Source organism: Zeugodacus cucurbitae, chromosome 6 (assembly GCF_028554725.1).
Source record: "Zeugodacus cucurbitae isolate PBARC_wt_2022May chromosome 6, idZeuCucr1.2, whole genome shotgun sequence".
NCBI lineage: Eukaryota > Metazoa > Arthropoda > Insecta > Diptera > Tephritidae > Zeugodacus > Zeugodacus cucurbitae.
Window position 1 is genome coordinate 65,833,427 of NC_071671.1, and position 14,697 is coordinate 65,848,123.

At 34.4% G+C, this 14,697-nt stretch overlaps 1 protein-coding gene across 2 annotated transcripts in view; it reads left to right on the forward strand.

Moving 5' to 3' along the window:
* LOC105211671 (protein dead ringer) overlaps positions 1-13,821 on the forward strand; it is a 62,784-nt gene extending 48,963 nt beyond the window's left edge. Inside the window, exons 7-11 of one of the 2 annotated variants that reach the window (XM_011183230.3) lie at positions 2,755-2,938; positions 11,100-11,247; positions 11,334-11,908; positions 12,055-12,806; positions 12,933-13,821. In XM_011183230.3, coding sequence (XP_011181532.2) covers positions 2,755-2,938; positions 11,100-11,247; positions 11,334-11,908; positions 12,055-12,806; positions 12,933-13,330 — 2,057 coding nt within the window. In that variant the 3' untranslated portion in view covers positions 13,331-13,821. The remainder of the gene's footprint in view (positions 1-2,754; positions 2,939-11,099; positions 11,248-11,333; positions 11,909-12,054; positions 12,807-12,932) is intronic. The other variant, XM_011183231.3, reaches the window with a different exon arrangement.
* Positions 13,822-14,697: the final 876 nt, after the last annotated feature.

Genomic DNA, 14,697 nt, shown 5'->3' on the forward strand with positions numbered 1-14,697 from the left:
TCAATTTCAATTTTATTTTATTTTTTAATTTTAATTTGTTTTATTTTATTTTTTTTATATATTTTTTAATTTAATTTTTTTTATATTTTTTTAAATTTTTTTTTGTAATTTTTTTTTCGAAAATCACATTCATTAAAATTTTCATTTGGCGCACTTTCTGTTCACCTCTTCAACATGCAATTAATTTTTTCAATAGTCAGCATACCTTTTTTTTGATAAATTCTGCTGTTGGCATCTTTGTAAGCATCATTAAATCGCACTCGCTCATTTGTTTGGCTCGCGTGCTGAGGTAAATGATTTGCAGCAACGTTCACTTGATCGCTGCGATCACTTAGCCTGTGCCTTGTTCTCCTTTAAATTGAGTTGAAGCTATGTATATGCATATATGCAGTTATAATGTTTGTTATTGCAATCATTTGGTAATTCCTCAGTTTTTATTGCAACGATCACTCAGATCACTGCGATCGTTTAACCGCCACGCAACTTCAACCTTGCCTCTACAACTGCAAATCATTTGGTAATTTCTCACTTTTTATTTCTCAACATTACTTTTTTCTTCAATTTTTATTTGATTTCGAATACTACACAAAAGATCTGCACTGATCAATATCCACTGATCGATCCACCGTTCGCTGTTCGTCATAGCCTGCAGGCGCATTTTTTTCGCTCGTGTTTACGCATTAACGCAATATGTATAACAACAACATGGCACAACAACGTTTTCATTCAATCAACATGTCGATCATTTGTAGTTTGATTGATTCCTTTGCGGGCGTAAATCGTAAAAAGTCGATCATCGATCGTTCGTGTATACGAAAATTGTACAAATTACTTTTTTATTAAACTGAATTTTTATGATCATTAACTGTACGCTTTCAATTTCATTTCATTTCATTTGTTGGTGGTGTTTATTTGTTTGCTGTACTGTAATTACATAAATATATGCAGGAGAGTGTAGGTGTTCGAGTGATCTCTAGCAGCGCATGATCGATTGGTAAAACATATGAAGTGTAGAACAATTAGGAAGATGAAGAACAATAATGAAGTGCAATAACAGTTTTAGTCACTTTAGTATCCTCTCTTGTTTTTCTAATTTACATTAAAAACTTATTTAAATACGAAGTGTTCCTAATTATTATTATACAATAAGTTGGCAACACTTCAGCGCATTACGCATCATTGCAACGCCAAACGCTCGCTCTCAACTACACTCGATCGCTGCTAGGGTATCTTCTTCTTCTTCAACTACTATTACTCAGCCCAATAATGATCGTTAATAAAACTATTGCAGCAGCCGCAAATCACTGATTGTGTGTATTGAATTGATTATTTGTGTGAGTCCTCTCTCTCTCTCCAGTTGTCTATCTGTCTGTCAGTCGTCTGTGATTGCCTGTGTTTATAGCCACTTTGTTTTTGCTTTACAGATAAATCTATTTTATTGGTTTTGTTGTTGTTCTGCTTAGTCGAGCATTTAACACTTTCGTTTCCAGCAATTACGCGGCGATAAGTGCCGCTGTGCCTCATCAGCCTGAGCATCAGCATCATCATCATTATCAAGCTTGATCGCTAGCCGATCGATCGTTTTGATTTGTATGTTCATAGATTCAATAGTTTTGCGTTAAAGTGTATTTGTAAGTGTAGTTAAGTTGTTGTAGTTGACGACTATGACGATGGATCGTTTAACGTCAGTCAGCCAGTTTGCGCGATTCACTGCCTGTTGTCCGTCCGTCCGTTCATTTGCTTAAACTTGATCATTTGGTGTTAATTCGATTTTGTTTTATTTTTATTTTTTTCTAGTTTTATGAGATGAGTTGAGTGTGTGTGTGATTCGGAGCATTGCCGTAGCTACTTATTGCTGTTGTTGTTTTTCTTATGATCATTCGTTGATAATTGAACTGTAATTAAATTGATTGCCAGCAATTAAAATTTCGTTTTTCATTCGTCTATTTGAAATTTTTCATTGATTTTTATTATTGTTGTTGTAGGCATGTATTTTCACGTTTTTATATCTGTTTTCATTTCATTAATTGTTTGTGATTCACTGTGTTATTGCTGTTGTTGTTACATTTGTTTGTACTTGCCATTAGCTACGCTACTTATTGTCTATATACAACATACTATTTACGATTACTGTATCCATGTACATCTATGTATATCTGTTTGCTATAAAATTTTTATTGCATTTGTTGCTTTTATTGCAACAACAAAGTCTGCATACTGGCATATTTTTATTTTCTATTATCACTTCTCCCTTATTTCTACCGTAAATACATATATTTGATTTGTAGTCTGTGTTTATATTTGTTTTTAGAAAATTATATCTTAATCACTTAGCAGTGAAATAACAGTAAATATTGTAAGCAAATATTTATTTAAGCACATTTAATATTCGCAATCATAAATATTAATAATAATAATTGAGAAAGTTCAAATTTGCACGACAACATTTTTTTGTTCGTCAATTTAGGGTTGGCTTGGAATTCTCAACGAGTTTATGAAATTATGGAAAATCATTATTAATTCATTTTGATGTTAACTTAATGGGAAAGTGGCCGCAAATATAGTTTTCCAAATAAAATTTGTATTTTTTAAGTTACTTTTATTTGTATGAAAATATTTTCTAAAATAATATAATATCAATGTATCCTTAATAGTAAATTTCTATTGAGGATTTTTTTTAATTTTTAGGCATATTTTTAAATGATAATGAAATTTTATTTATCTAAACCCTTCTCTTCCTCTTCTCATTTCCAGGCACACCCATCAATCGCTTACCGATAATGGCGAAATCGGTTTTGGATTTATACGAGCTATATAATTTGGTTATAGCACGTGGCGGTCTTGTTGATGTTATCAATAAGAAATTATGGCAGGAAATCATTAAGGGTCTACATTTACCCTCAAGCATAACAAGTGCGGCATTCACATTGAGAACACAGTAAGTAGATAATGTTTGGTTTTAATGTTTTAAATGAAATTTATTAAAAAAGAAAAAAACAAATTTTGAATTCGAAGTAATTGAGAACGAGAGTTTTAAGAGCTTGTGATTGATCTGATACCTTGTTGGGGTTTTGGCTTGGGATAATCAGTGATATGTTGTCAACTAATTGATCGAAGCATACTTTTAGGATTAGTCTTAAGAGAGTTTCTCATTCATTATAGGCCGTTACATTGGATATCTTAGAATCGTAACCATAAACGAAAAATATGCCGGATATCTGATCAACATAACCTTAAAAAATGCTCGAATATTCAATTTTTTTGGAAAATAAAAACGAAAAATCGTGTTATCTGGGTCTAAAATGAACGAGATCGAATTCCTCTTGTAAAAGCTTAAGAAGGAAAATATCTAAAAGAGACTAATTTTTGGAAAATTTAATATTTATAAATTGGCAAAGAGAGTAGAATGGTTAGAAAATGTTAAAAAGCTTAGAAAAGACATTTCCAAGTGTCAATACTGCCTTCAGATTTACGACTGATAAATTATCACACTGTGATGAAATATATCCGTGTAAAAAAAGTTAGACACTTAAAAAAAAGTGAACAAAAAATTTATTTAAAAAAAATATGGTTTTTTTTTAATTATATTTTAAATTAATTAATTTTTTTTTCAATTCTTTTTTTTCTTAATTTTTTTTATAATATTTAAAAAAATTTTAATGCCACCAGATTAATGATTAAGAGCTCTAGTTTCAGCTTACAGAGTACAGCTAAGAAACCGTTTCCAGACAAAATAATATTTTTCCGAATATATCTTGAACTTTTTGCGCACTTCCCAGCTAAATTTATTTGAAATGGCTACAAAAATATTCAAAGCAGTAACAAAGCTAACTCTTTCACGGTTTTTTTTTGTTTTCCACAAAAGTGCAATAAACTGGCATAAAAGATTTGCAACGCGTGTGTCTGAATTTAAGCACAAATAAATGTGTGTAAAAAAGTAACAGACGAGTTAAAAACTAACAAACACAAATATTTCTGTCTGTATACTTGAATGTGCATAATGGCCACATTGCCACCAAAGAGCACAGCGTCTTGTTGGCCCGTGTTGTTGCATTAATGTCGAGTTGATGACATATTTTATGTGGCAAACGTTTTGGTTGCGCCCTTTTCCACAACAACAGCAACAACAAACAACAATCAGAAAAACTATTATGCAGTTGCATGCCACAAATGCTTGCAACCGCAAATATACCTACATGTGTATATGGAAAACTAAAGCTTTGCTGCAGCGAGCGATTCTTTTTATTGCATTTTATTTTATTTTAAAATTTTTATTTCACATTTTTTTTTATTGCCACAAAAGACATTTGTGGCTTCTTGCTAACTGGCTAAATAACCAACTAACTAACTAACTGACTGTCTAGCCGTAAGCGGACGTGCAGCAGAGTCAAGTGCTGAACGTCAGTCGTCAGTCGTCTGCAGCGGCATTAACAAATTATAGAATAAGTTATGTCTCGCTTAAAATGACTTACCCCATTGTGGCATGCAACAAAGTGGCTGCGAGTAGCTTATAATTAAAATTTTTGAAATTTAAGCTTTGCTTTAGCAGTAAACACACACACACAAACACTCACATGTGTGGTTGTATTTCTATGCGTGGAAGTCAAGTTGTTCAGTGTATAACGGTTACTTTCAGTCTGGCTGCTTTTTTCACGCAAATAATTCACAGCAAATGTGTCTGGTAGATGTCGGTTTGCTAGAGAAATGCATTTTTAGTGCGATAAAAAAAATTATTTACACCTGATTTGTGCTTTCATACATTTGTCTATGCAATGTATACAAATATACAAACATACAAATCCCAGCTTTATATAAGCCCTCCTTACTACCCCCCAAGCCCTTTTAACTCACTATGTGCCACTACATGCAACAAGCAACTGTTGTTGTTGTTGTTGTACAACCGTCAGATAATGGCTGGCAACTTTTTTTTTTAGTACTCATGCCATAATTTACAATTGCTAATAACAGATCATAAAAATGTTGGCTTTATTTGTTGCCATTCGCATTAATGTCTTTGCGCTGTGTTGCAAGCGAAATAATAATATGTACAATAACATAAGCAACAATTGCATTTCGTCTACGAATGCCAGCGTAAACAGTAAGTGCAAAGAGTATACACACACACATCTTAATACATGAAGACTACGTGAAAGCTTTTGCACAGCCATAAAGCACCCGAGAGTAGTAGCGCATAAAAAGCACACGAAAATGCGCTCGAATATCACTTGTCACACATACACATACAAATAAAATGTGCAAATATATTTGTTGTTGTTGTTTTTGTTTTGTACTATTTTGCTTTTACTACTTTTCGCTACCTTTTCTCCATTTTCTTTTTTTTTCTGTTTTTTTTGCGTCTCTTTTCATATTTAATTTTATTGTTATTTAAGTTTGTTTTTTTTTTTGCCTCCCTGGCAACGCCTCACATAAAATATATATTATATTTGTAATACGTTTACTCATTTATGGCTGCTGCTCTGCGGTTTTTTGGTGTGACTGCCTTTCGTCTTAACGACCACGAGGCTTTAATTAAATTTCAATTTTTACTTAAATTATTGCGTCGCATAAAAAAGGCGTTCATTTAGAGATGCTAATATGTGGGCATGCCATACAAGTATTTAAATGTGTATGGAGCTGTCCATCAAACAGTCGATGGGAAAAAATTGCATACCGAAGATTAAAACAAAAATACATAGAAGTCAGTTTGGACTAAGATAGAGCACTGGAATTGTTTTAAGACCTACCATTTTGATTTATCATTAGTTCTCATGTCCTTCATATATTTTTAGTAATCTTGAGTGAATTTAGAAACTTCTTATATTTTTTCTTTTCAATAATTTTTTTAATTTTTAAAAAACTATTATGACCCTATAAATACATATTTGTAAGTAAAATGATCCACTTCGTGTGCCGCTCATCACAGCAAACGTGCGTGAGAATTAGCACGCCCACTCCATTAATTCACAAACGCCTTGATACTCACAAGCCTTCAAATTGTTATATATTCCGCCAATTTCGAATTTCAATTAGACAAACCATAATAAATAGTATTATTTCACTAATTGAAAAAACTGTAGCGGCAACAAAAACGATTGATTGTAGAAATATGAGCGGGCGGCGGCAAGAAACAAGAAAATCGCGAAATAATGAAAAATTCAATTAACTAAGAGATTTATCGCCTTCAAGCAAAGCAAAAATAAAATAAAAGAAAAAATGGCGGAATTGTTTATGTGTGTTAGTGACTTTGAAGATGACCCAGAATTAGTATTAGTTTATTTATGGAAATAAAATTAATTATGAGGTTTTGCGGAATCGCATGAGTATTGTAATGAAAATGGCATAAGTAGAAAAAAAAATAAAAAAGTTGTTTGATATAAAAACTATTTTCGTTTAATTAAAATTTTTTAAAATAAAAAATTTTAAAAATAAAAAATTAAAAATTTTAAAAATAAAAAATTACAAATTTTTAAAATAAATAAAAAAAATAAAATAAAAAAAATTGTTATGTTTTTTTATTAAAAAATTAAATTTAAAAAATTTTGTTTCATTCAACTTTTAAAATTTTAAGAATTTTTTTAATAAAAAGGTTTAAATTTAAAATTCTTTTTATAAAATTAAAGTTCTTTTTATGAAAAAAATTAAAACTGTTTTAAGAAAAAAATTATATTTAAAAATTTTATTTCATTTAACTTTTTTAAATTTAAAAAATATTTTTTCGAAATTATTATTATTATTTTATTAATTTTTTTAAATGTTTTTATTTATATTTTTTAAATATTTGTTTATTTATTTTTTTTAAATATTTGTTTATTTATTTTTTTTTAAATATTTGTTTATTTATTTTTTTTTAATTCATTTGATTAATTTTTACGCAATTCATGCATTCCAAGTATTTTTTTTCTTCCAAAAAATATTTGCATGCCACACAAAAAGCGACATGGATTAAAAGCGCCACATACCTTATTTCACTAATTTTTGCCATAGAAAAAAAAACGAGTACAATACAAACTCATAATTATAGCATTTAAACGAAATTATTGTGTATTTTTTATAAATTACAGCGCAATTTATGGCACGCATCAAAATTCCCTTTCTCAATAATGGCTGCATAAAAACTGTCATTATTTTTTTTTTTTTTAAGTGGCTGCAGATAAATATTGGCGCAAGCTTCATATTGCATATTTTATCACATTGTTCGTGTGGCCAAACATTTTTTTCTGAATTAAAATTTGTATTTTTTTTATTTTAGTTGGTTAGCTTGTTACGTGATAACTTTCCTTTTAAGCCACATTTTTTGTTGTTATTTTTTTTTGTATTTTTATCGTGCTTTTTTCGTTGTAATTTTATTTATTTTTCACTTTTTTGTGTTTTCTTTCACATTACTTTTTCATTCAATTGATTTATTCAACCAATCATTCCCCTATACTTGTCCATCGGCCTTTATGTTAAACTTTCTTTCAAAATACAGTTCGTTCTATTTCTCTCTCTATTTCTTTTTCTTTCTCCTTTTCTTGTGTTTTTAGTTATTATTTTTAGATTCATGTTTTTAAAATCTTCTTGTTGTTATTACATTAGATTCCCCAAAATTTTTGTTAGAATTCTTACAAGTCCCTCCAAATTTTATTTATGAGCAGAAAAGTTTCCTTCCAAAAGTTCTTTCAATTCCCAATCCCAGATTTTTTATTTTTTTATTCGTATTGAATCGTAGAAAATGAGTTTATCCTGTACGCAGTTCTTAGAAAACCAACTTTTCTGGTCTCTATGGATTTTATAGCGAACACCTTGACTATTTGCTAGCTCAAAAGTCGATGTTATATAAGCATGTTTGATACCATCTCCTCCTATTTGCTCCGCATCGGCCCGAAAGCCAATCTCTCACATGCTGCACTACACACTGAAGTCAAGAGTTCCGGCCGGTGAATGCATTATTTTGCATTTAATTAATAAACACTACAGAAATCAGTCAACAATAAACAATTAAGATGGTTTCTCAAACACGCACGGTTACACACACACACTCACATATACTCTCATTTATATGCAAATGTAACGGACATTGCGTGCCAATGTTACAAGGAAAGATGCGAGTTCTCTGTTTGTTGTAGCAACAAGATGCTGGGAAACTAAAACAAACATGCAAGAGTAAGAGATGTTATACAAAGGCAAAGGAAGGACAAATAAAAGAAATAGAATATTAAGAGCAAAAAGGGTAAAGAGTTAAGGAGGAGGAAAGTCAGATTGAGCGCGTTTAAGCCAACAATTAGCCATGACTCTAGCGTGTTGAGGGCTTTTGGGCTTGTATGATCAATGATCTGTGCGTCGTTGATAGCCAGTAAATAACAGACGACTGCAAAGATCCTTGCGTTGCCGATGATCAACAGCTGTGTGTTGTTGTTTTGTTGTGCACTTTGAGCAGATGGTTGTTTCACTTGAATTGCCGTGTAAATATGAAATCGAAATGCAAAGGAAGCAACAGGCTGCAGTTGAGTTAGCTCCTAGACCTTTATATGCATGTATGTATGTATGTTTGTGTTGCCAAGTGCAAAAAGGGTTCAAGTGAGTGCTCGACTATTTAGTTAGTCTCTACATTTATATGTACTCAGCTGTTGGCTGATATAAAGTAGACAGGAAGATTTCTTATATAAACACCGGAGGCTAGCTGGAGGACGATGGTGCTAGCAACCGTCATAACACTCATTAGTATTTTATGGTACTTCAGCTACATACATTACTAACGCCATTATGATGGTAATCATTACTATTTTAAATGCTAATTATTTTATTATTTTTGTTGTTGTTATTTATTCGCTATTCGCTGTTGAAATTTTAATTTGACTGGCAACTGCTAAAAACAACAAAAGTTCCGCAATAAACAACAAAAGCAACTTAACAACAACAACAACATACATTTATTAGCACCATTGATCAGCCTGCATAGCTGCGTTTTATTTGCATTAAAATGCATCCGTGTGAGTGAGGGATAGATATGTATGTGTGTGAGAGAGCTGATATGCGCATGTATTGCAGTGAACGTGCACATGTTGCTAGTGTCTGGACAGACATTTGATGTGTGTAAACACCTGAATCGGTAATGGTGCAATTACCACCAGTCGATGTCGGCAAATGGAAACACTTACATACATATGTACATATGCAAATAAGCACATACAACCGTATTTACTTTTATTCGAGATATGCCGCTTGAGGTGCCGACAAGCTGAAGATGCCGTCTAGACATGGGCGTCACATATTATTAAGAGTCTACAAAAGAAAGACAGACTCTCTCAGACCCTAAAAATTCAGCAGACTCATGGATTTATTTGGACTCAATTAAAGAAAACCACATTTAATAATAAGAAGAAGTCTTAAATTGCCAAAGAAAAGCTTTATTAAAACTCTCTGAAATCTTTTTAGTACTTAGTTATTGATTTGGGAACCTAACCTCAAAATGTTTGGAACTTAAAACCTGTTTTTAGAATATGTATTAAATATGGCCATGAAAGCTTTAAAGCTCAACTTTAGATTAACTTTTGAATGTATGTTCCTTCTACTTCTTCGTCTCAAAACTTACTTTTTCCCTTGTATGCAGATCCGAAAAATCTATCAGCTTCAAAAATCAACTAAAACATTATCCTTCCTCGAACCAAACTTCGCTGTCACTGTCCTTAAAACAAACACCTGTCAACAGTACCCCTTTCGTCGCCGCTGTTTCTTGCGCATGCGTTGCAGTTATTTATTTCATTTGCATATTGCCCATTTACTACAACATAACACACCGTAGCGCCGCGTTTGCCGTTTGCGTCGTCTCCGGCCTTCTCCAAACATGGCGCGGCAAGCACCATGCCACACGGTTTCTCAACGCTTTGTTTTTCGCTTATGCGCTCATATTTGTGTTGGCTTCCATTAGCGTTCTTTTAATTTAATTAACACAATCAAAGGCTGCACAACTCTGCCTGCAACTGCAACCAACAACAACGCCGAAACCGCCACTCTAAAGTGGCTGCTGCAATTCAAAACGTCAACGACCAACGATCTTCGGATGATGATCAACGTTCACAGCATCCACAAATGATCATTGTAATACCTGACTCAGTCAATTAATGGCGTTGGTACTACACGTACGCTATTATTTAAATATTTAATAAACATTTCTTTTATACAACTACAAGGCTCATACTTTGGCTACGATAGTGTCTCTCTTGTCGTCTCTGCTCTTGCCGGCCGATCGTCATGTTTACTCATTTGGAGATTTCGCATTTGCATTTTGTCACGTCACTCAAGTTTGTGTCTTATTATTTCTAACTCTTCCACTTTGTCTTCTTCTCTTTCCCACACTTCGCTTGCCGCTGCCTATTCTACTTGTATGTGAATCGTCGCGCAGTTGCTGGCTAAGTGCAACAATTGAGTTGTTTTGTTGATTTAGGTCCAACGAAACGCAGAGATGATTATCATTCGCCTCTTAGAGTGATCATTTTGTTGAGGTTTCGAGCCTGAAGTCTGATGACATGGTTCATGCATCAAATATTCGTATATTTTTTATTTATTCATCTCAATTAATACGCCGGTGAAGCGTTTTTTTTTTGTAAAGGTGGCGGCATAAATGAAAGTAATGCAAATTTTTGATTAAGACTCACAATAAAAGGTAGAATACTTGATAAAGGTTTTTATTTTCATTTCATTGACAATTTAGCTGAGTCATTTCGTAGGTGTGGGTTGTCTTTCTAGAAAAGAGACGATTGCAGTATTATATAAAAACTGTACAAAGGAACATAAAAGATGAAAATGTCTTTAACAGTATTTAAATAATATGAATTCATCTTTAAAATGCATATAGAATCATTTATAATTCTCCTATGTAAGATTGAAACTCGATAAAAGAAGCTTAGAATTCAAATGAACGAGAATAGAAAATGAAGTGATCTCAATGATCATTTATAGATCGTTTTTCGACATCATCCTTTAATAAATATTTAATATGTTATGTATTTTCGAATTTGAAGAATACAAAACTTTCAAGCTCAGCTTTGAAAGCTTTTTATACAGCTATTTTTAACACTCAACTAAATTCCATATTTTCCTCTCTCTCTCTTCACTTACAGATACATGAAATACCTTTATCCATACGAATGCGATAAGAAGAATCTGAGCACACCGGCTGAGCTGCAGGCGGCCATTGACGGCAATCGGCGTGAGGGTCGTCGCTCCAGTTACGGGCAATACGAGGCTATGCATACTCAAATGCAAATGGTGAGTAAAGCAAACACAATTTCCATCTACTTTGCAACAAAACTAAACGATCTCCTTTCTTTGTTTCTTCCCTTCCTTCACTGCAGCCGCAAATTGGACGTCCAACATTGCCGGGAAGCATACAGCAAATGTCACCGTTGGCGCTTGTCACACACGCCGCCAATAATCAGCAAGCGCAAGCCGCGGCTGCAGCTGCCGCCGCACACCACAGACTGATGGCGCCCTCCTTCGGTCAAATGCCAAATCTGATGACGCACGAATTTGAGCAGCGCATGATGGAATATATCAAATTGATACAGGTGAAGAAGGAGCAGCAGAACAACGCCGCTGCGGCGGCGGTGGCGGCAGCTGCAGCTGCTAGTGGCAATGTGGGCGGTGTTGTGGGTGCCGATGCAGCGGCTTTGGCGCGTGTCAGTGCAGCTGGCAGCGGTAATGCGGCGCACATGAAACAACAGCAGCATCAACATTCAGCAAGTCCGGAACCTGTCAATCATGAGGCTATGAACGCATTGGATATTTCGCGCGTCGCATTTTGGCAAATGTATCACAACAACACCAGCCCGCCAACATCGATAAACACCTCACCACAGGGAAATGTGGCCGGAGCGGCGAATATCGGTGGAGTAAATGCAATGGGCGTGCCAAGTCTAAACGAACAAAAGTGAGTATCTGAAGTATTTTAGTTGAACAGTTGTGCATTTAATCGCCAGCGCGCCATCTGTTGACTCAACTGTATATCTTTCTCTTAAGTTATTGCGTTTTGCAACCATACTAAACACTATTTTCGCTTTCTTCGCATTTTTCTAGCAGTGAAGCACTCAACCTTTCCGACTCACCGCCAAATATCAACAACATCAAACGCGAGCGTGAACGCGAACAATCGCCGGAGCCATGCGATCGCGACGATTTCCATAACCAATCACCGCCAGCGAAACGTGGTGCACTCAACTTCCCAACTGGTTTTTATCTACCACCCGGCATGGCTGCAGCAGCAGCAGCCGCGGCTGCCGCCAATTTCCATCAACAGAACCACAGCAACAATCATCTGCCACAAGACTCCGATGGTGAGGATGGCGATGATGACGCTGATACGCACAACACCACCAACAACTCAATGGCACAAGACGAAGAGTCCGAACGCCCAGCATTGAATGGTCATCATCTTCAACAACATCATCTCCATCAGCTGCATCACTTGCCACACAATCTACAAATGCCCCACCATCAACATCTCGTCAACAATACGAGCGGCAATCATGACAAGTCTGATGACTCGGCCATCGAAAATTCTCCCTCGACCAGCGCGGTTTCGGCTGGTGGCGGTGGCGTCGACAGCGCCAATGACAATGGTGCTTGTGGTGGCAGTGCGAGCGGTCACATTTCACCGGTGTCTACAAAGAAGATTCACCTGTCGAAGCAACAAAATAATGGTGGCGCATCAGCGATGGATTGCAGCAGTGGTGGTGCTGGACGCGCTCAATCCAATAGCCCCAGTTTAGGTGGCGTGGAAGACGCATTAAATCTGCTTTCGGGCATGCAATTCCGTGTGGCGCGTAATGGTGAGTACAAAATTTAAAATTATAAAAGCTCTCAAGAACGTACATATGTATCTTTAAAGCTTTCGAATTTCTCCGTTATTTTTGAAAACATCGTTAGTAAAACTCCTTTTTCTCTATTCTACACAGGCACCAACGCTAATGGCGAACAACAATTGACTGTAAACCTCGAATTGAATGGCGTTAAGTACTCGGGTGTACTAATCGCCAATACCGCTAACAATACCAACTCCAGAGCTCCTTCAGTAGCGGATCTTCAGCAAAATAAAAGCGAACTCATGGAGAACAACGAATTAACAGATGCGACAGCAGATGAGGCAAAAGATATGAGCGCGGGTGGTACCAGTGGTGCCGACGCTGACATCGAAGATGAGGACATGGCTGATATGGCCAGCACAACCAGCACTGACGAAGCTTCGCCAACAAAATTGAACAAAAATGTTGGCAACGCTTTAACAGCAATCAATAATAACGGTGCGCTAAATGACAGTAACGTTATAAGTGATACCGTTATGTCGGCGTCTTAAAAGAAGCTACATAGTAGTGTAGGGAAGGCGCAAGTGCTAGGGAGAGAATTAAATAGTAACAGAAACAGAAACTGAATAGGGGAACAGAAACAGAAACATACCTAAATGGTACTGTGTATGTGTGTTTGTAGCGCTGCAGCGCACACAACGGAGCAGCTGCTAAGCAAAATGAATTCCAAAATATCCACAATATGCCCTGCGCTTGCCACATAGAGTTGGTGGGGCGGCTAAGCGTGGGAACAACAAAACTATAAAAAATAAACTAGACGCTTAAGTTGTATATTTACGCTAAAATTTAGAAAACGATAAAGACGCATATAATTATTGTATATATAGCAACATGCGCAAGTGAGTGATAAGTTCATTATAAGAAAACAAATACCTAAATATTTTTTGGTTCTGTTGGTGAAAGTGCTGTTGCACCCAAGACTAGAAATCCAAAAAAAGTTGGCATGGAAACGTGAAACCGTAACTGACCCAAAACAAGATATTCGAAGAGCTGACGCTCAAGTGAAAGCGCTAGAAAGCTTTCATTATGCCTAAAGCTTATCGAAGCGCTTCGGTGAAAGCTACTAAACGCAGATCCATTTCAAATCAGCAAATGTATATAGTGACGTCTATAAATGGTTGCAAATCAGACTAGAACATAAAAATAAACACAACTTCTTTATATTAGAATTGTATATATGCATATAGTAGAGAACCGTTAAAAAAGCTTAAATAGTATTTCATTCATACCAAGCGAAGAAATGACGCGCCTATGCGCTTACACTATAAAAAATAATACCAAAGGATATATTTTTTTAATTTATGTATTGTAATATATATTGAAAAGTACTACTGAAGTCTTATAGAGCGCGCGTTGAATTGCTGCAGAAATTAAGCAAAATTAACTAATAGTTTAAGCTTAAATATAATTATTTAATTATAAAACAGAATTTAACTACTCGAAGAAAATCTAGTGTTAATTCAATATTAAAGCATGCTTAAAGTTAAAAAAAAAAATTAATAATTATTATAATTATAATTACAAAAAAAAAATAATTTAGTTTTAAATAATTTTTTGTTATTTTTGTATAACTTTGAAAACGCTTATTTTTATAATTTGATTTTTTCCAATTATTTGTTTTTATTTATATAAAAAAATACTTATAAATGTAATTAAATTCAACTACTACATTTAAATGAACCAACTACCTATTACTATATATATATAAATTTAGTTTAATAATTCACAAGTGCAAGTGCATGAATATTTAATATGTAATCAATAACTATTTCTAAGTTTAAAAGTAAGCTTAAGCCTAGCGATGGTAGTAAATAATAAGAAAAAAAGTAAAAAAAAAATCGTGTAACCGTAAAACATT